At 44.8% G+C, this 20589-nt stretch overlaps 1 protein-coding gene across 3 annotated transcripts in view; it reads left to right on the top strand.

The window, feature by feature from the left end:
* NR5A2 (nuclear receptor subfamily 5 group A member 2) overlaps positions 1-20589 on the top strand; it is a 126201-nt gene that overhangs the window by 66098 nt on the left and 39514 nt on the right. For all 3 annotated transcript variants that reach the window (XM_054038332.1, XM_054038334.1, XM_054038333.1), the window contains one exon: positions 6756-6875. In XM_054038332.1, coding sequence (XP_053894307.1) covers positions 6756-6875 — 120 coding nt within the window. The remainder of the gene's footprint in view (positions 1-6755; positions 6876-20589) is intronic.

Here is a 20589-nt window from a genome sequence, read left to right on the forward strand (position 1 = left end):
AGATTCACTGCTGCCGGGGGCGAGGGTTGCTTGCTGTGTAGACATATCCATAGTTTTTTGGGGGAGTATATGAATGTGGTAATTTACAATCCTCTCTCCAGCCAACATGTTGCTTGGTTGAAATGGCAAGGGGTGTCAAATACATGTTGTGGAAAGAGAAAAAGAAACATTTTTAATATACACTCAGCCTTGCTCTGTGATCTGAACAGAAATGAATTATCATGGCCACACACAGCATCGGGAGCAAGGCTGAGTTTGTGATAGCTCCAGTTTCACTTTGATTAGTAATATATCCATCCACTAAGTCTACTCCTCTTTCTCTCCTCCATCTCTATTGCTAATGGATATGTGAATTGTAGCTGATATTTGAGCGTACATATATTAACTTGGCTTGCACACTGTGATTGTAATACTACAGCAAGGGGTCTTTTAACCCATTTAAAATAATTCACATAAAAACACGTTAGAAGAACATTTTTGCTAAATCAAGCACTCAAAAGTTAGGAAATGCCAGAATAAAGGTGGTCTGTGCAACCCTAGTTTGTCCCCCTTGTGAGAATGCATCACGACACAGTCTTTAATTACCTGATCACATACTATTTTTTCCATAGGACCACTGCCTTGTGCAGTGCACAGAATGGATGGTGCTTACTGAATAAGAAACTACTCAATATTTTTTCTACATGTTGTTCAATGTGTGGCCCCAGGCCTTATTTATTGTACATTTATTCAATCTCTGCTCTGAAGACAGAAGTATTAATTTCCTCATGGTGTTTTCTGGGGTGCTCACCACTATAGTATCTAAATACTTCACAAATATTAAAGAATTTATTTTCACAACATGCCTGTGAGATGAAGGAACATTTTACAGATGTGGAACTGAGGTACAGAGAGATTAAGGTCAAAAATATCCACTAATTTTGGTGCACACGTTGAGACACCTAGGACCTGTTTTTTCAGAGTACTTACCATAATATAGCACTTTATATGTTCAAAGCACAGCTCCCATTGACTTCAGCTGCAGCTATGAATACTTAGCACTTCTGCAAATCAGACCCCAGAATCTCAGCTCAGACACACATAATGAGGAATACATTATTACTAAACACCTGTAAAAAGTCTGGTTAAAGTGACTTGGCTAGCATCACATAAGAACTCTGTAGCAGAGGCAGGGATAGAATCCAAATTTCTAGGGCAACATTCATGTGCCTTAACCATGAGACCATCTCTTCTTTTCCCACAATCTCCCACCTCATTCACTACATACCTGCCAATCCACCGCCCACCGGGAATATTAGTTGACAGCTCCTCCATAGACCAGTAGCATGGGTATGTAAATGGCACAGTTCCGAAACTCCTCCAACATCTGGCCCCTTTGTGGTGAGAGGGAGACCCTGGCACAAATCTACATAATACATCAGGTTGCAGCACCTCTTCCAGAACCTCTTACTGAGGTTCTGTGCACTTCTCCCCACATCTCCTGATCCTTGCACACTCCATCCACTGCCCCGCGTCATGAGACCTCCTCATCAACCTCCTCCTGGCATTGGCCAAGATGGCCATCAATCATACCAGGAGGAGAAAGCTGTATAGGGCAGGGGTGCTCTGCAATTGTGGAGCCTATTTCCAGTCCCTTGTCTGCTCACATCTCCGGGCATAGTTCCTCTGGGCAGTGTCCACTGACTCCTGAGCTCCTTTGAGAAGCAGTGGGTACTGTCTGGGGCTCTCTGCCCAGTTTCCCCTTCTGGTTCCTAATTTTCAACCTAACTTCACTCCCATTCCTGTTTTCTCCTTTGCTGTCCCCAACAATCAACTGTAACTTGGACTTAGTGGCTCCCCCCTTTAATTGAGGAGGTTGGCCTTTAGTTATGAGCAGGCTTAGAACTGCCAGTCCCAGTATTACAAATAGTATGTACCTTCCAAATTCTGCAACAAATGAAGCAGGTATCCTACAGTCAGCAATTTCTTCACTACAGAACCCTCATTCATCCCCAAAGCAGGTCCATCTTGCTCACTGAATGAGGCACGGTTCTGTGGAAAAAATAGTATGTGATTATGCAATTAAAGGCTGTATCATAATGCATACGCACAACAGGACCAAATTAAGGTTGCACAGGTACCCTGAGTTCTAGCGTTTCCTAACTTTCGAGTGGTTGACTTTGCAATTTTAATAATATTCTTTTAATGTAGACTTTCTGTGTAATTTCTTAGGTTTTAAAAAAAACACAAAATTCCATCATGTGGCATCAAATTGACACCTATATAGGTCATCAGCAGGGCTGGAATCTCTACCACATATCTCTGCCACTTAAACTAATGGAGTAACTGATAACAGTAGTAGGCTGTTATCCTCTGTGAGGAGGATAGCAGGAGATGGCAGTGAGTTTTACAGGTATTGGCTGGCAGCAGAGGAATGACAAGACTCAGGAATCCTGGGTTCCACTGACTGTGAAGAGGAATGTGGTCTAGTGAGCACATGCTCTTCTACCCATTCCCCGCCAAGCAATACCTCATTGCTCCATCCTCTTCAACCAGTACCTGTCCCAGTTTTGTCTCTTTCCTGTCCCTGGCTCCTCATGCCAATCCCATTCTCCTCACATTGCCAGTCCCAGTTCTCACTCCTCAAGCGTCTCACCCCAGTCTCCTTGCCCAGCCATTCCCAGTTCATCCCCTAGTTCCAGTCTCTTTGCCAAGATAGTCTCATTTCCCCATCCCACCCTTCATCTTATTTGTTTTTCTTGCCCACCCTCACCTCCATTGGCCTCACCCATGTTCCTCATCCCCCCGGCTCCCAGTCCAAATCTCCTTTACCAAGCTCCTCGTCCAGTCTCCCAGCTTCTTGTGGCAGTCTCTTTGCCTATCCATTTCCCGTTCTGCCCCTGCACCCTAGTTCCTTGTCAGATCTGACTCCCCTCTCTCCCTCCATCTCCTTTGCCCTCACTCCACTGGTTCTCAGTCTCTTTGCCCAGCCAGTCCCAGTCTCCATTCTTGGCTCCTAGTCATAGTCTGCTTCCAGTCACCCCTACTCCCAGTCCACATTTCCCTCTACCCTCCCACCCCCACCAAGCTCCAGTCCCTGTTTCTACCAACCCCCAGGCTCCTTGTCCCAACCTATCCCCCCCACCCCAGGTAGGTCCAGCTGTTGTCCCTCTGCATTTGAATCAGGCAGCTTTCTCCACATTGCCTGTGCCCAGCAGAGGAGTCACTGAGAGCACAGAATAGATGGCCTCCCTGCTCTCAGTTCATGTTCCCAGACTCAGAGCTGGCATGGCCAGCAACACCCCAGCACTGCAATTGCAGCAGAATCCCTGCTCAGCACTAGGCTGGAACATGCCGAGTACATACAGAATCTTCAGGAAATTTAGCTGCTAAAAATCTGAAAGGTCTGTACTGAGCATATGTGACCTGCAATTCTCCAAAGACTTCTAACTTGACCAAATTTGGGCAGATTTTCACGGGGCTGGAAAAAGATACATCCCTGATACAAAGGTTGAAATTCAAGTCCCTGCTCCAAAGCATGGGAGAGCTAGAGGTTCTCAATGAAAAGGTCACCAGGATTTTTTTTAACAGGGGAAGAACAAAGCATTTTTCCCTAGTTTCATTCTTGGAAATTGATTGAACTGTTTTGGTGGAAACTTTCCACAGCAATTCAGACAGACAGACAACCACCATGGAAAATTTCAGCCCAAATGGATGAAATTTCACAAAGTTATAAGCAACTGAAAACAGGAACTTATAATGGGAGGTGTCAGGCAATCTTAATAATAGGCAGCACTACTTATAATAAAAGCTTTCAGTTTCTTAGGCTAAGCAAACCATACAAATAGTACCACTCTGTTGGCTGTAGCCTAAATCTGAAAGGGTGAAACTGATAAAAAGTTAGAGTCCTAGAAGTTAAAAATTGAAAAGACCTATTACATCACCTACTCTAGCTGTCCAGTTATGCAGGATTGTTCCCTGAAATACATTTTTCTAGTGCTTTTCCCAGTCCAGTTTTAAATGTATCAAATTATGGGGTGTCCACCGCTTCCTTTGGAAGGCTGTTTTGCAGCCTAATAGGTCTGTCTCTCAGAAATTGTTTTAGGTAGATATTCAGCTTAAATTTTCCCTTCTGTAATTTTGTTTTATTTCTCTGAATTATAAATATTTTAATTATCTTCAGTTCCTATCCATCAGTGGTGTTTACAGCCTTTACATATTTATTGAATCTTATCATGCTTCCCATTTAAGTGTTGCCCAGCAAAGCTACTGTAAAAATATGTATTCTTTTAGGGCATAATCATGCAGTATCCTGAGCAAGCAAAATTTCACTTTGTGTCAGTAGGACTATTGCTTGTAATGAGACTGTAGGGTCAGGCCTTTAATCATTCCTTAAAAGTCAGACTCTCCACCCCCTGATAATTGTGCTGCTTTTATATGATTCCCCAGCAATTTCTCACTTTTCCTGGCCAAAAAAAAAAAAAAGTCCAAAACTAAAACACAATATTCCAGTTGCAGTCACACCATTTTCACTGAGAGATACAGTTGCTGGGATCATCCTGTTCCATAAGACGGTGCCTCTTTATATAAGCAACCCAAACTGCATTGCATATATACACATTGTACTGCAAGCCACTTGTTTGCAGCCATATCATATTTTAAAGTTTTCTCTCTAATTTGCTATTCGCTATTATCACTCATTCTGGCAAACCACTTTTAGCAAATGCGGTTTTCCCTTCATTTTAATGGTGGTTGGAGCAAGCCTTTTGTATTATTCAGATTTCAATACTGTGCAGTATGCCCCCACTTCTTGAGCATTAATAAAGTATTAAATATGGTTCCATTATTCTCTAGATGTTTTACAAAATTTTTCTCAATATGTTCCAAGTATAGAAATAAGATTAACAATGTGGCAATAAAGTATGATCACTCATTTTTTTGAAGCTTTATCTATGACTATTATACAGTCTTATTACAATTGCACGTCTATGACTGTTTATGTTGTATCATCTATGTCATCTGGACCAATTTCTATAAGAAAAACACTGACATTGTGTCAAGTATCAGAGCGGTAGCCGTTTTAGTCTGGATTTGTAAAAAGTGACAAAGAGGCATCTTATAGACTAACAGACGTATTGGAGCATAAGCTTTTGTGGGTGAATACCCACTTCGTCAGTGCACTTTACCTGCATTTTTCTCTCAAAAGGATTATTTTTCACTGGTCCCACTACCTAATGCCATAGCATTGGTTTAGTTTGTGTCATGTCTGTATATTCAGACTAAGTTTTTTCAAAAATGAGTGCTTCTAAATCCATAGCCTGAATTTCAAAATTGCTAAGCACATAGCAACACCTATTGATTTCAAATGTTCAGCACGTTTGGATTAAGTTGCCTAAACAATTTAGGAACCTAAATTCAGGAATCCATTTTGAAAATCTTGGTTTCAGTATACAGTAGCACCATGAATCCTCTAGGTTCATTCTGGCACTGTTTACTCTCTGTATTCAGTAAGGTGTACTACTCACAGGAAATTTACCCCTTATTTTGCATGTTTTTTCTTCTCCTCCCTTTTGGGAGAAGACAGACTCCTTTAATCTCAGGCTCTTCCACTCTGTTCTCTGACTCAGATGATAATTGCTGCAATTGCTATGTTTCAATGCATGGACAATATTCTGGGAGGTCAGAATCAGGACTAGTGTCAGATATGCATCTGGTATTACCAGATTCAGTCCGTGATACAGCTCTTACTACTGTACAAATCTCTGACTACTTCTTATACATACATTTTCTTCTCCTACCTGAGACCATCCTGTTCCATTTTGTTTCTAGAAGTAAACTCTGGAGAGGCAGCATCCTTCCTTTTTCAGTGTAACACCAGCACTGATGGAGGCAGTATTTACACTTCTTCCTGGAACTAATCCTGGACTTGGGCTTGTCAATGCATCTGGGATTTTGATACTTTTCTGCTGATTCTCCAGGATGTCTAAAGAGTGAGGCTCAGTGGCAGGGAGCGTGGAGAAGCTTACACTAGCACTGTATTTTCTGTGCATGTTCTGTGGGTCAAATAAGATCCACACCCCAAAGCTGGTTTTTTGGGTTTTTTTTTGTCAGAAGCTCTAAAATTCTTTAATTACTTCTTTTAAAACATGTGTCAAGCTCAGTTATTCAATTTATATTAATCCATGATGAAAGCTTCAGTTTAAAAGAACATTGCCCTAATAACATAATAGGCATATAATAATATTCAGCTCTTCTCCAGAGCTTTTCGCTCATAGATCTCAAAGCAGTCTAAAGGAAAGTGAGTATCACCTACATTTTGCAGATAGGGAAATTGAGGCATGAGGTCACGCAGCAGGCTAGTGGTTGAGCAAGGAAAAGAATGCTGATCTCCTGAGATAAGCAGCTAAAATGGAAAAATAAAATTAATTGCTCCTAGTGATCAGTGGGCATTTCACCCGCTGTCCGGTATAGTATGGTTATTAGTGCTCATGGATCACCTTATTCTAGCAGTTAATCAGTTATAAATATTCTACTTAACCATAGATTGTGCCATCTATTGACAGTGGCCTATTAGCTGTGATATCAATGTTCTGACATCAATAATTATTGACATCACTTCAGTTCTCATAACATTAAATCTGAATATCTGAAACTTAACCAGATAACTAAAAAGGGTGGTATTCTACCCTCTTCTCCTTCAGCAATCTGTGCAATATGAGTGAGTTTTGTAAGAGTTATTTTGAGTAATACTATCAATTTTTCTGTTTGTTTTACAGGTTGATGACCAAATGAAGCTGCTTCAGAATTGCTGGAGTGAACTCTTAATTCTAGATCACATTTACCGGCAAGTGGTACATGGGAAAGAAGGCTCCATCCTTCTAGTTACTGGGCAACAAGTGAGTGTGCAGACTCCAAGAGGTGTTGTTTTTTTATTAATCATCTTCAAAATAGCAGGAGTTTAACTAGGTCAGAAGCACTCGTGTTCTGAAATAGAGAGATTGGCTACAAATAATGTAGATAAAATGACTTGTGCACTCTGTTCCTAGTCCAATGATCACCGTTAAACTTATAAAAGCAGATATAATCATAAGCACTTTGCTTTTCCAATCTACTTGTATACCACTATGATTGAAAGAGAGTAGATCAGAAGTGTCTCTCAAGAAGTTTTATTTTCTAGGGCTAAGATGGTTTCTGACAAAAACTACGGTTTAGACCTGAGCAATAAAAGTTTATTTTTCTTTGAGAATTCTGGTTTACTCAAAATAATCGCTGGTCAGTTCAGAAATTCCTTGCAGATATTACCCAGTGTTGGTAAACAGCCTCTCAAAGAGTTGATTGTCTCCAGGCATCAGAGGTATAGTCTGTCTGTCTGACAGTAAAAAGCAGTCTAAATTATGAAATGAGGAAAATTGTGGGAAAATCTAAATAATATAGAAAGCTTTGAATCATTTATAATTTCCAAAAGCACAATGGTCTTGACAATGAAAATAAGAACCTTATTCGTAGAATACATATTCAGATTTTAATGGAACAAAATCCAAGTATCAGTGAGAGGTAGAGCGTGCCTGTACATTTGCTTCCTGATTCAAAGTGAAAACAAATGATGGTCCACTGGTATGTAAGTAACTGCAAACTATACTCCTGAGGGAATTCTGTGCTACTCCGCATGCGCAGAATTTATGTCCACCACAGATTTCTTTGCTTCCCTGCAGAAAAATGACTTTCTGACAGGGAGCAAAGGAAAGACACAAGAGCGGTCATGTTCCCAGTGCCCAGACAGCTGGCAGAGAGGTAAATCACTGTAGGGCAGGTGGCAGGACTGGGGAAGACCTGGCTGGTGGCTCCTACCCTTGCCTGAAGTCAGCTGCTAGGCCCGGCTGGGGAGGATGGGACTTCCTCTTCCCCTGCACGGCATCCAGGGTTGGGTCAGACCCACCCCCAGATTTCTTCCCCAGCTGCAGGAAGCTCTGCAAATTTTGCCCCCCACCCCCTGCTTCCTGTACCCATCACTGCTCAGCTACAGTGGGAGGGATCCCTGTACAGGGATCTGCTCCCCCATCTGCCCAACCCCCATGCATCCAGATCCCCTAATATCCAGACCCTCCCGCTGAGCCTCACCCCCCACACACACTCAACCCCCTCCCCCCCACGATGAGCCCACTCCCCTGGCACCTGGACCATCCCGACAAGCCGTCTGCACTCAGATCCCCACCCACTAAGCACCAACCAGCAGCACCTTGATCCCCACCCCACTGAGTCCCACTCCCCAGCATCAGGACCCTCCACTAAGCCCCCTCTACCCAGACCCCCATCCACTGACCCCCAACCCCTTCACTTGGACCCCCCTGCAGAGTCCCATTACTGTTGCACCCAGAACCCCCCCCCCAACAAGCCTCTGTGCATCCAGATCACCCCCCGCACCCGGATCCCCCACTGAGCTGCCCACACCCAGATTGCCCCACACAGAACCCTCTCAACCCACACCTCAATCCTCCCCACACTAAGCCCCTCCACACTTGGATCCTGCCATGCTGAACCTGCCTGCTCACACCTGATATGGAGGGGCAAGACCCTGGGGTGTTCTGGGGCAGTCCCGATCCTTGCGCTGTGTCACGGTTTGGTGCAGCCTACCGCTGAGTCCGTGTCCCAGGTGGGAGCTGCACAGTGACCTCCCACCCCGTGTGACCAGTGGCCTGTGCTCCCCAAAGCCATTGTGGAGCCTCCACATTTATTTGATAAATAAAACTCACAGAATTTTGCAGAATTTTAAAATATTGTATGCAGAATTTTTCCTTTTTTGGCACAGAATGCCCTCAGGAGTCAAACTAAGCTGCCTAGATTGATATGCACTATGGGAAACATTCCTTTTTCTAACTACAGAAATACATTATGCATGTGTCTATGTTGTGCAAAATTCGCTTAGAGACTTAGTCATAATTTTACGAATGGAGGCCCATTTCCCTATGCTCAGAAGAAGCGTTCTAAGCCTATCAAAGGTCAGAGAAGTGACCCTTCCCACTTACTATTAGCAAGTTTATTTACATGGTTTAGTGGTGCTAGATCAGGACTGGGAAGCCACACTGCTCCCACATTCTAATCTTGGCTAATCCGGATGCCCTTTGCAGCATTTGGCAAATAACTTAATGTCCCTAGGCCAAGATTCTGCCCCACACTGACACCAACTGAAATGAGTGGAATTACTCTGGATTTATATTGGTGTCAATGAAAGCAAAGTTGATCCTGTTTCCCCATCTGCAAAATGAAGATACTAGTAGCGGCTTACCTACCACACAAATAAATAAATAAATAAATAAATTAATGGAGATATCCCATCTCCTAGAACTGGAAGGGACCTTGAAAGGTCATGGAGTCCAGCCCCCTGCCTTCACTAGCAGGACCAAGTACTGATTTTGCTCCAGATCCCTAAGTGGCCCCCTCAAGGATTGAACTCTCAACCCTGGGTTTAGCAGGCCAATGCTCAAACCACTGAGCCATCCCTCCCCACTAAAGTCACACAAGGATGCTTATGATTTTTATGTTTATAATTCCCTTTCAAAATGGAAAATGCTACCTGTTACTATGAGCATATTGGCAGTTGTAGTAAATTAATGTCTAATTTATTTTATGATTTACTTATTCCCTTGCATTGCATCCATTTATGTGCAATAGTAATTTCTTACTGCCTTGGCCACTTTTAGCCTGTATTTAAAAAAAAAAAAAAAAAAAAAAAAAAAAAGATGTGCATGTGTTACAAAGAAAACAGAACATTTTGTGACTATTGGACAATAATGCACAGCAGGCAGTGTAATAATTGCATTGCTTACAAATTATCAGAGTTGCTTGGAAATTTTATTTTTCCAGGCAAAACTACAGTCTCAAACTAAATCAAAATATGACTAAACTGGACTGGTTACATCCATTTTTGCCCCACCACTGACAAGCTGGTCTAATATGTCCTCTTTTCAAACCCAATTTCACCTACATCTCTTCCAGCATTAGTCCTGCATTAGTTAGTGCAGGCACCCTCAGCATCCCCTTCAAGAGTTTCCCCTCATCCATTGAGCACACTTCCTTCAGCTTGAAATGTTCAGAGAATAGAGGGACCCACCTTGCATGAACAAAAACAGCCAATTCCAGTGCCTCTCCTTATGGATGGGCTACTGCTCACTTCACTTGTGCTGAGAACTAACTTAGTCTCCACTTCATCTCCTAAAGACTTTCACTGAGAAGTAGAGATGAACAACAGCTAGATCAAATAGGCTATCCAAAAATAACAGCAGTCTGAGACAGCTGGTAATAAGACAGTAAATAGTCTGAAATGAAACACACAGCTGGTAGATTCTAGGTATGTTGTCTCATCCTATTCTGATCACCATCAATATTGAGTCAAATTCATAGCTAGTGGAAGTGTGCGCTACTCCATTGACTGTGCCTGCTTCTGCTAGTGACCTATCCACTGGAACATTAGCAGGGAACCATGGAACTGGTCTAACTATGCCAGTATAAGTAATTTGCCACTTGCAATTTTAAAACAGTCAGTTTAAAAGGCCATGTATTTAAATGAAATTCAGGCCTAAAAGTTCAGGAGTAAAGTAAACTATTTTACAGAGAGGCTAGCTGAGTGTTCTAAGCATCAGGTTTAAAATATCCAGACTTGCTAGAACCACAAGTTCAAATCCTGGCAGGATAAACTCATCCCATTTACATCTGAGAGAGATAAACTGAAACTATGGCTTACTATGCAGGGAGAATTTTTGATGGAAAGCTTAGAAACTGTCTGTCAGCTTTACTTGATTCTAAAGATCCCACCGTGTTTTTAGTAATTCTGGGACGCCGATGTCCTAGACCAAAATACTTCCAACCTCTGCTACTGTGCAGCATGCTGTGTGCTTGTTGATTGCTGCCCAGCTCCCAAAATGTAATGCTGTGCCCCAGTTTCCCCAACAGTAAAATGCAGATAATGCCTACATCACATCAATAATGCCTACATTAAGTAATTGTCATGACATTAAATTGCTCAATGTCTGGAAAGTACTTTGAGTCATTTGACTGAGAAGCACTATGAATATTACTTATCATTATCATCCTTACTATAAGCAAGATTATAGGGCAACATACAAGCTTTCAAGAGAAATGTTTGAGCTTCCGGCTGTCATTAACTTTAAATACAAACCCATTGTTCTTGGTAAATGGAGTCCTATATAGTCTTCTTTGTTAACTTGGAGACATTAAGAGCTAGACTGTGACTAGCCCTGCAAGGTAATAAAGTTAAGAGAACCCAGAAAGCCTTCCTCCTTGCACCTTTGCCCATAAGCTGGTTATAATCATAGCCATTATGCTCTCATAGGGGAAGGACCGCTCCTGGCTAGTGATGCCAACCTTCTCCAAAAGCCATGGGAAGAGCAGGATGAACAAGTGTCATAACCTTCACCTACTCCACCCCAGCCAGCAGAACTGGGCCAGTTGCATGAAGCACACTCTGCACCCTTTCAAAGGCATCGAATCAAGTACAGTATGTCTAGGGGCTGCAGTTGGAGTGCTGCACAGCTGTACTTCCCTCTTTTCAGCCACATTCCAGACCTGGATAGGAAAAAGCATAGTCAGTGGCAAAGCAGCAAGCAGTGAGGCTTGCACAGAAAGGCCTTGTTTTATTTATTTAGCTGACTAGAGTTTCATAAATAAGGTGTGTGTGTGTGTGTGTGTGTGTGTGTGTGTGTGTGTGTGTGTGTGTGTGTGTGTGTGTGTGTGTGTGTGTGTGTGTGTGTGTGTGTGTGTGTGTGTGTTTCAAGAAAGCACTTTTTCAGATCATTACGGTCCCTCAGCAGTTCCTCACAGATGAGTTCCTTTCTGTGCACGTTTCCTTTTCTGTACTAAGTGCTGCCCCTCAGCAACAGTAATTACCATTTCAAAAGGAAATAAACTAGCACAAGTGCATTTTACATCTCTCCAAATTTCATAACACAAAACAACCAAGGAATGATTTGCACTGTATTAGTTAATTGTAAATTATTGCCACATTGCTTTCCATGTTCCAGGTTTCAGAGGCTAACCGCATGGTATGTGATGGTAACAAACCATTTCCCATTAAAGAGAAACTTTAATTTCTCCAGGGTTATGTGCTATCCTATTGGATTCTCTACGTAACAATCTGCTGCCATTTTTCTTGTACTCAGAACTCAAGGAGTAGACATTACAAATTACTAAAGAATATTATTCATTGTTCATGCATTTTGCTGCAGTAGTTAATGTGCAACATTTGATATATTGCCCAGGCTGCCAGGACATGAGTTATTCATTTTGATTTTACCCATGCTCCCCTTATATTGCAGTAAAATCAGGGCTGGCTTTACCATGAGGCCAACTGAGGTGGCTGCCTCAGTTGCCAGATTGTGGGGGGGCACTATTAGGACCCAGAGTGTAGAAAATTGTGTCTGCTGCTGGTGCATATGTATTCTCTCTGCTCTAGATGCACAGAGATGGTGGAGTGCTATGCTGGAGAAAGGAGGGCACAAGAGACATAACAAGCAGGCAGGAGAAAAGTTGAGAGGGAATAACAGAAAGCAGCAGGAGCTGCAGGGAGAGAGAGGAGGAGGAGCCTCTTATGTACCTCTCTAGCACCCCCAGGAGCCTGGACTGATTCACACCAGCTTCTCAGGGAGCTTCCTGTTTCCTGCTGCTTCCCTGAACCCACTTAAGGAGAACAGGCAGTCAACTGAAGTAGTAGGAGCCAGTTAGGCCCTTAAGACACTGATATCTTTCCTCACTCAGGCCCTGCTACCAGCCTGCTTATTTGTCCCCTTCAACTGAGTGTTGAGAGCCACTACAGCTGGTACAGAACAACACTCATGAGTGAAAGAAAAAAATGCCCCTCTGGGGCAGCATTCAGAAAAAGCAAGCAAGCAAGCAAAGGAAGGTTTTTTTTCTAAGCAGAAAGGAGCTCTCCTGAGATACATAGACACAAATGTTCACGGTGAGCCTTCTGGCCCCAGTGAGGATGAGAGTGGTGAGGAGATGCCCGATCTTCCAGTTAGTCAGAGTGCAGGTGACCTGGCAGCTACTGCAGCATCCATATCTCCATCTCAAATGGATGTAACCATGCACATTCCTGAAGAAAAGTATAGATCAGAGAAGAGTGTAGTGGAGGTGCAAGAAACAGCTGCTGCTGAGTTTAGTTCCTTAAGTCTAGATGATCCAGGACTGTGGACCCACTTGAGCAGTCTGAGGGACTTCCTTGTACTGGAAAAATCTGGCTAGAAATCTAGCATGCCATGAGAAGGCAGCAAATCACCAGAGAGCATTCCATAGATGGAAAGAGCTTGAGATGAGACTAAGGTTAAAGACCACCATAGATGATCAGCATCAAGAGAAGATTGCATCAGAGTCTCTTTACTGGCAAAATGTTTTGAAAGGCTCATTGCCATTGTGAGAATGCTTGCTACCCAAAACCTAGCACTGCGTGGCACTTCAGATCAGCTGTATGTGCCAAACAATGGAAACTTCCTTAAAATTGTGGAGCTGATGGCTGAGTTTGATGCTGTACTCCAGGAGCATCAAAGAAGAGTCGCCACCCAAGAAATGTACACATACCACTAACTTGGAAAAACAATTCAAAATGAGATCATACAGTTACTGGCAACAAAAGTTAAACAGAAGATTGTGGCAGATCTGAAGTCAGCAAGATATTACTCTGTTATTCTGGACTGCACACCTGACATCAGCCATATGGAAATAATGACTTTAATGCTGCGTTTTGTAACGATAACAGAACCTAATGAAAATGTCCCTGCAATTGTGACTGTCAGAGAGCATTTTCTAGAATTTATTGACATTTGTGATACTACAGGAGCTGGTACGACAAATGTGCTTCTTAAAAAGCTGGAAGACGCGAGAATTGCGATAGCTAACATAAGAGGTCAGGGCTACAATAATGGTGCCAACAGGAGAGGAAAGAACAGAGGAGTGTAGACACGGATCCGAGAGTTAAACCCTCAAGCTTTTTTTTGTCCCATACAGTTCTCATTCATTAGGGTTACCATATTTCCACAATCAAAAAAGAGGACACTGGGGGGGGGGGGCGGGGAAGCCCTGCCCTAGCCCCGCCCCCATCCACTGCCTCCCACTTCCCACCCCGACTGCCCCCCTCAGAATCCCCAACACCCCCCTGCTTCTTGTCCCGACTGCCCGCTCCTGAGAACCCCCCACCCTAACTGCCCCCCTAGAACCCTACCTGTCCCCTGACTGCCCCGACCCTTATGGGTGGCAGGTTTGTAGAAATTTTGGTAGTGCCCAGAACCCACCCCCCCACACACCTGCCTAAGGCTCTGGGAGAGGGGTTGGGTGTGGGGGAGGAGGTCTGGGGTGCAGGTCCTGGGCTGGGGATTAGGGTGCAGGAGGGGTGCAGGGTGCAGGCTCTGGGATAGATTTTGGGTGCTGGGTGCAGGCTCCGGGCTGGGGCAGGGGGTGGGTTTGCAGGAGGGGGTGAGGGGTGCAGGCTCTGGGATGGAGTTTGGGGGTGGGAGGCAGTGCAAAGGGAGGGGGTGCAGGCTTTGGGAGGGAGTTTGAAGGCAGGAGGGGGTGTGTGGGAAGGGAGTGGAGGGTTGGGAGGGAGTTTGGGGATGGGGGGGATGCAGGGGTGAGGGCTGTGGGTCTGAGGATGAGGGGTTCATGATGCAGGAGGGGACTCAGGGAGCAGAGGATTAGGGTGCAGGGGGATGAGGGTTGGGTCTGAGGATGAGGGGTTCATGATGCAGGAGGGGGCTCAGGGATGGAGCAGAGGATTAGGGTGCAGGGGGATGAGGGCTGGGGATGAGGGGTTTGGGGCGTTGGAGAGGTTCAGGGCTAGGGTGGAAGGGCAGGGTAAGGGCAGCCTGACTTGCCATTAGTGGATGGGGGGCACTAGGACCCTGGGGCAGCAGACAGCAGTTGCTGCCGAGTGGAGGGTAAGAATGTGCACAAGCAGGCATGGGAGAGGGGCGCGCTGCTTTCTTTCGGGCAGGGACGGGGGGGGAGGGGACTCGCGGGGGGGGACGCATGAAGGGAGGGTGGCAGGTGGAGGCCGGGGCCCACTCCAGGCAGGGCTGGGGGAGAGACCCAGCTCCAAATATTGCTGGAGCAGGGCCCCCAGCCCTGGATATTGCTGGAGCTCGGGCATCACAAAAGAATATAACCTGCCACTCCCCCACCCCATATTCACCCATCCAACCCTCCCCCTGCTCCCTGACTGCCCCCCAGGACTCCCTTTACCATGCCCATGCCGGTCAATCAGGCTCAGCGGCCAATCAGCAGTGCCGCACTCTGCATGGAAGGGAGGGAGGGTGGGGAGGGGGAAAAATCCTGGACCTTTTAACCTTGTTACCAATTCCTCCCGGACGGCTATTTAAAGACGCAAAAGCTGGACATGTCCAGGGAAATACGGACGGATGGTAACCCTACATTCATTGAACTTGGTGAACACTTTAGCTTCTAGTGAGGCTGCTGAATTTTTTAATAGAATTCAAAGCATCTATGTATTTTTCTGTGCATCAACTCATCGATGGCAAATTTTGAGGCAACATCTGGGAACATCCTCTCTGACACTGAAACCACTGAGTGCCACACGATGGGAAAGAAGCATGGAGGCGATAAAGCCTATCAAACACCAAATTGGGAAGATAGATGATACCATAGCTGCCATTATGGAGGATAATGCTATGAGAGGAACTGTTCATAGGAGAACAGTGGCAGAGGGAAATGGAATCACCAGAAACATACATAACTTCAAATTTCTGTGTGGCTTTGCATTGTGGCATGACATACTGTTTGAAATAAATGTTGTAAGCAAGAGACTCCAAGGTATTGACCTTGATATATCTGGCGCAATGGAACAACAGGACAAAGCAAAGTCATACCTACAGTCTTACCGGTCAGATGAGGGATTTCAAAACGTTCTAAAGAGTGCACAGAAGTTGGCAGAGGAACTTCACACTGAAGCTATTTTCCCACCCATTCAAGAATAAGAGAGTCACTGAAGAAGACGACATTTTGATTACAAGGCACAAGATAATCCCATAAGAGACTCCAAATAACAATTCAAAGTTGAATTCTTTAACCAGGTGCTAGATTGTGCAATACAGTCAGCTGAAGAATGTTTCATGCAGCTCAAGGAACACAGCAGTATATTTGGGATGTTGTATGATATTCCAAAACTCCTCACTATACCTGAAGACGACCTACACCAGCAATGCAGGGCACTAGAGACAGTGTTAACACATGATGACATGCACAATATTGATGCGAGTGATTTAGGTGATGAACTGAAAGCCCTTTCAAGATACATTTCAGCAAGATCAACTCCAAAGGCTGTTCTGGAATATATGTGCACAAATAAGATGACCACCCTCTTTCTAAATGCTTTTGTTGCTCTGCGCATACTTCTAACACTTCCTGTAACAGCTGCCAGTGGAGAACGCAGCTTCTACAAGCTGAAGTTACTAAAAACGCATCTACGCTCCACAATGACACAGGAGAGGCTGGTCGGCCTTGCAACCATCTCAATAGAGCATGAGCTGGCCCAGACTGTGGACCTTCAGGAAGCAGTTCAAATCTTTGCATCCGAGAAGGCATGGAAAGCACCACTTTGATTATTCAAACATAAAAATGCCAGTTTTCACTATGCAGACAAGAAAAGTTACATTTGCTGTTCAGGTGTTTGAAAGTTAAGTGTTACTTAAAATTTTTGAACAAGGCATTTTAAGTTGTTAGTTCTCCTTTATTGGGGTAGGTAGCAGAGCAGTACCATGAGAGAAGTAGAATAGGAAGAAGGCAGAATTGAGAACTTTCAAATTTTTGGCCCAAGCGAGGGGACATGGGGACGTCATTTGAGCTCCCTGCCTCAGGTGCCAAAATGTTGTGGGCAAGCCCCGAGTAAAATCCTCTGCTTCTTTAGTATGGTGTTACAAATCTAGTTGAGCTCCCCCTCTTGGACATTCATCAGACAGCTGTGAGGGAATCAAACTACTGTATCCTGTGTGCTTTAAGCCTCTGGAATCTTAACAGAGTCGACAGGCTGCCACTAGCTTGGGGTCTTCAGGCACACTCTTGGGATGCAGATCCTCCTGTCTAGCACCTCATCCTGAGAGCTGAGATTTTGTGGTCCAACTGCCAAGACCCTGGGACCAATACTGACCATTCCCTCAGATTCTCCTGTAGCTTAAACACACTGTCTCCCAGAACTCCAGTTCTGGGTCCACAGGTTAACTCTTCTAAGGTTCATGAGAGGCATAACACAACACAGACAGATTTTGCACAGATTTCTAAAACTATCATTCTTCCTTTAAAAACACAAGAAATGCACAGATCTATATAAAAATAATGAACTCTATACACATTTCCCTGCCTCAATTTCTTCACCACTCTGTGGCATTCTTTGGGCTGAAGTGTCCTCTGGGTATCTGCTGCAGCTCATGGCTTGACTTCTGAACCAGGGATTCTCTCGCTTTCTCTGACGTTAGTTGTTCAAGCAGCTGAGCAGAGAGCTCTCCCCCTGCCCCAAGCTATGAAAGCATGCCCGTCTCATCTTTTTCTACCTAAACCTTCCTGTCTCTCTCGCTCTGCGTCCCTTTAGTTTACATGTCCCAACAACAACAGGTCCTTTGTTCTGCTTCTGGGGATTTTCCACTGCTCTAAATGCCAGTCCCCAGTTCAGGGGTTGGAAAAACCTGGTTCTCCTTGCATCAGCCAACCTTCTTAGCATACCTATTATGCGGACAGAGTACAATCATTATGGTTAACTACTCTCTATCATCCCTAGTCTGGTCTGTATGTGCTACAGGCCCTGTCAGCACATGGTGAATTCCACATTTACATAGAGGTATTCCAAAATACAATATTTTCATAAGAACAACTCCAGAGTACCAATCTCAATTCATAAAATTGTACAGACAGATTACCCCAGACAGGCCCGGCTCCAGGCACCAGCTTGCCAAGCAGGTGCTTGGGGCGGCCACTCCAGAGAGGGGCGGCACGTCCAACTATTCGGCGGCAATTCGGCGGACGGTCCCTCACTCCGGCTCGGAGTGAAGGACCTCCCGCTGAATTGCCACCGCAGATCACGATCGTGGCTTTTTTTTTTTGGCTGCTTGGGGCGGCCAAAACCCTGGAGCCGGCCCTGACCCCAGATCACCACATTTGGTCAAATCAATTCAGATAAAAAGCAATGAGTCACAACTTTGCCTAAAACTCAGACTTTTTTGAGATATTTTTTAAAATTTTTGACTGGTTGGCCAATTGACTGAAACAGGTCACATGATTGTCTATCCCCAATTGGGTTTGTGTAGGATTTGGGACAAGGTGAATACAAACAGTGTATAGCAATGATTGTTTTGTTGTTCGGTTTATTGTCCTCTTGTGTTCAGGTTTGCCCAAGTCTCATCTGATCTAACTATCTCTGTCCAAAAGGGAAGGAAAAAACTGAACCATAATCCACGTATTTAAAACAGTTAGGTTTGTCCTTAACAGTCTCTCATCTCTGATGATAAAATGGGGTGTTCATTCTCATTGTGCTAAAAGTTTACAGTGACACTCCAAATTACACAAAACTCACCAGACTGCAGGCTTAATCACAAATGCCAAATTCAGAGTCGGCTAAAGGTTTGCTAAGGATCCTGAACCTTTCAAGTAACCCTGCCCAAGATTTTCAGCAATCTTGGCATGATTAGTGTTTGCTTAGGAGGTTTTGCTATATTATGCATTCAATAAAAAAACAATTTACTACTGAGATTTTGAGTTTGAATCTAAAACTCAAAAAAATATACAGGGATGAGGATCTTCACAGCAAAGAGAACACCTTCTATTAATCCCTGTGAACCAAAATTGCTGAATTTCACATAGTTTTAACACCTAGACCCTTCCTTGGGAAATGTTTTCCTTTCTCATTCTTTAATATAGTGTTTCCAGAAAGCAGGGCCGGTGCAACCTATTAGGCGACCTAGGCGGTCGCCTAGGGCGCTAGCATTTGGGGGGCGGCATTTTCTTCGGCGGCGACCGCGGCAGCGGATCTTCGGCCACCCCGGTCATCGTCGGCATTTAGGCGGAGGGAGCTGGGGCAGGGGGGATGCAGGGAGGGCTGCCTACTGCAACTAAGGGGGGGGCGGCACACAGGGGAATTCCCCGCCCCAGTTCACCTCTGCTCCGTCTCCTACCCTGAGCACGCCGCCCTGCTCTGCTTCTCTCCCTCCCAGGCTTGCGGCGCCAAACAGCTGATTGGCGCTGCAAGCCTGGGAGGCGGGAGAAGTGGAGCAGCGACGGCGTGCTCGGGGAGGAGGCAGACCAGAGGTGAGCAGGGGTGGGGAGCTGCCGCTTGGCTCCCTGGGTGGGAGGGGGAGCTGCCATGGGGGGAGCGCCTCAGGGCGGAGGCCGGAGAGGGGGTGGGGAGCTGCCATGGAGGGGGTGCCTCAGGGCGGAGGGGGGAGGGGGGGAGCTGCCACAGGGCTCAGGGAGGGGACGGAGCAGAGGTGAGCTGGGGTAGGGAGCTGCTGCACAGCTCCCCGGGCCGGGGGAGAGCTGCCGCAGGGGGGGGGCGCCTCAGGGCGGGGGGGGGGGGCAGGGAGCTGCCGCAGGGCTCGGGGAGGGTGCAAGGTGGAAGTTTCGCCTAGGGCGTGAAACATCCTTGCACCAGCCCTGCCAGAAAGACAAAGAGGGACATCGCCAAACCATGAGCTAATGGACTAGCAGTCTGGTAGCAGCATCACAAGGACGGTTCCAGTATAGGTCCCACATCAGATTTCAAGCTCTAGAACCAATAAGGGCAGAAGCAGTATCCTGGAGGGAGAGGACACTATATAATTTCTAGCAACCCCTGAGGGCAATTGAGATAGTGACACTGATGGTTTCCAGAGTGAGCATAGCCAGTCCTCCTCCAGTGGAAGGAGATTTGAAAATCTTTGAGAATGGGTGGGGAGTAAAAAGAAAAATGTAAAGCCTTGGAGTTAAAAGCACCTCCTCACTCCCTATCAGTGGGAAAATAGTGAATTACTATGACACTAATGCATCTGTGTAATCATTCACAAAAGTAGAAAGTTCTAATCCCAGATCTAAACTTCCCTGAAGTTCTGGCATGTTCAGACTCAGGGATTTGGTTCCAGGCCATCTCTATGTAGGTTGTAATCCAAGGGGAGGGTCATTCATTATAGTAATTCCTATAGTAATTTTGTAGAGGTCTCTGAGCAGTGTGTGATAGTATTAATCAAGATAAGGTGAGCAAAGGATGGAGTGGGCGCTTTAATAATGGATTGTGGTGACAGTTAACCAGATCCTGCAGGTTACTTTAACATAACATTTATAATGTTGTTAATTTGAAGAACCTGATCTTAGTCATTACTTCTATAAAAAAAATAAGTAATTGATTAAAACTGCTCTCTGTACAGCACCTTGAGAATACTTTTACAATGCTAGGTTTTATAACAAAGTCAAATCAGTCACTGTAGATAATATATATATGGCCCAATACAGGAAATTACAATCCATTCCTATCTTGATGTACTAGTGGTTTTTATAATGTAAGTTAGACAAAACAAATACAGTACTTTGAAGTGTTATCAGTTTTATTATTTGCATATTATAGCTAATTAGCAA

Source organism: Malaclemys terrapin, chromosome 8 (assembly GCF_027887155.1).
Source record: "Malaclemys terrapin pileata isolate rMalTer1 chromosome 8, rMalTer1.hap1, whole genome shotgun sequence".
NCBI lineage: Eukaryota > Metazoa > Chordata > Testudines > Emydidae > Malaclemys > Malaclemys terrapin.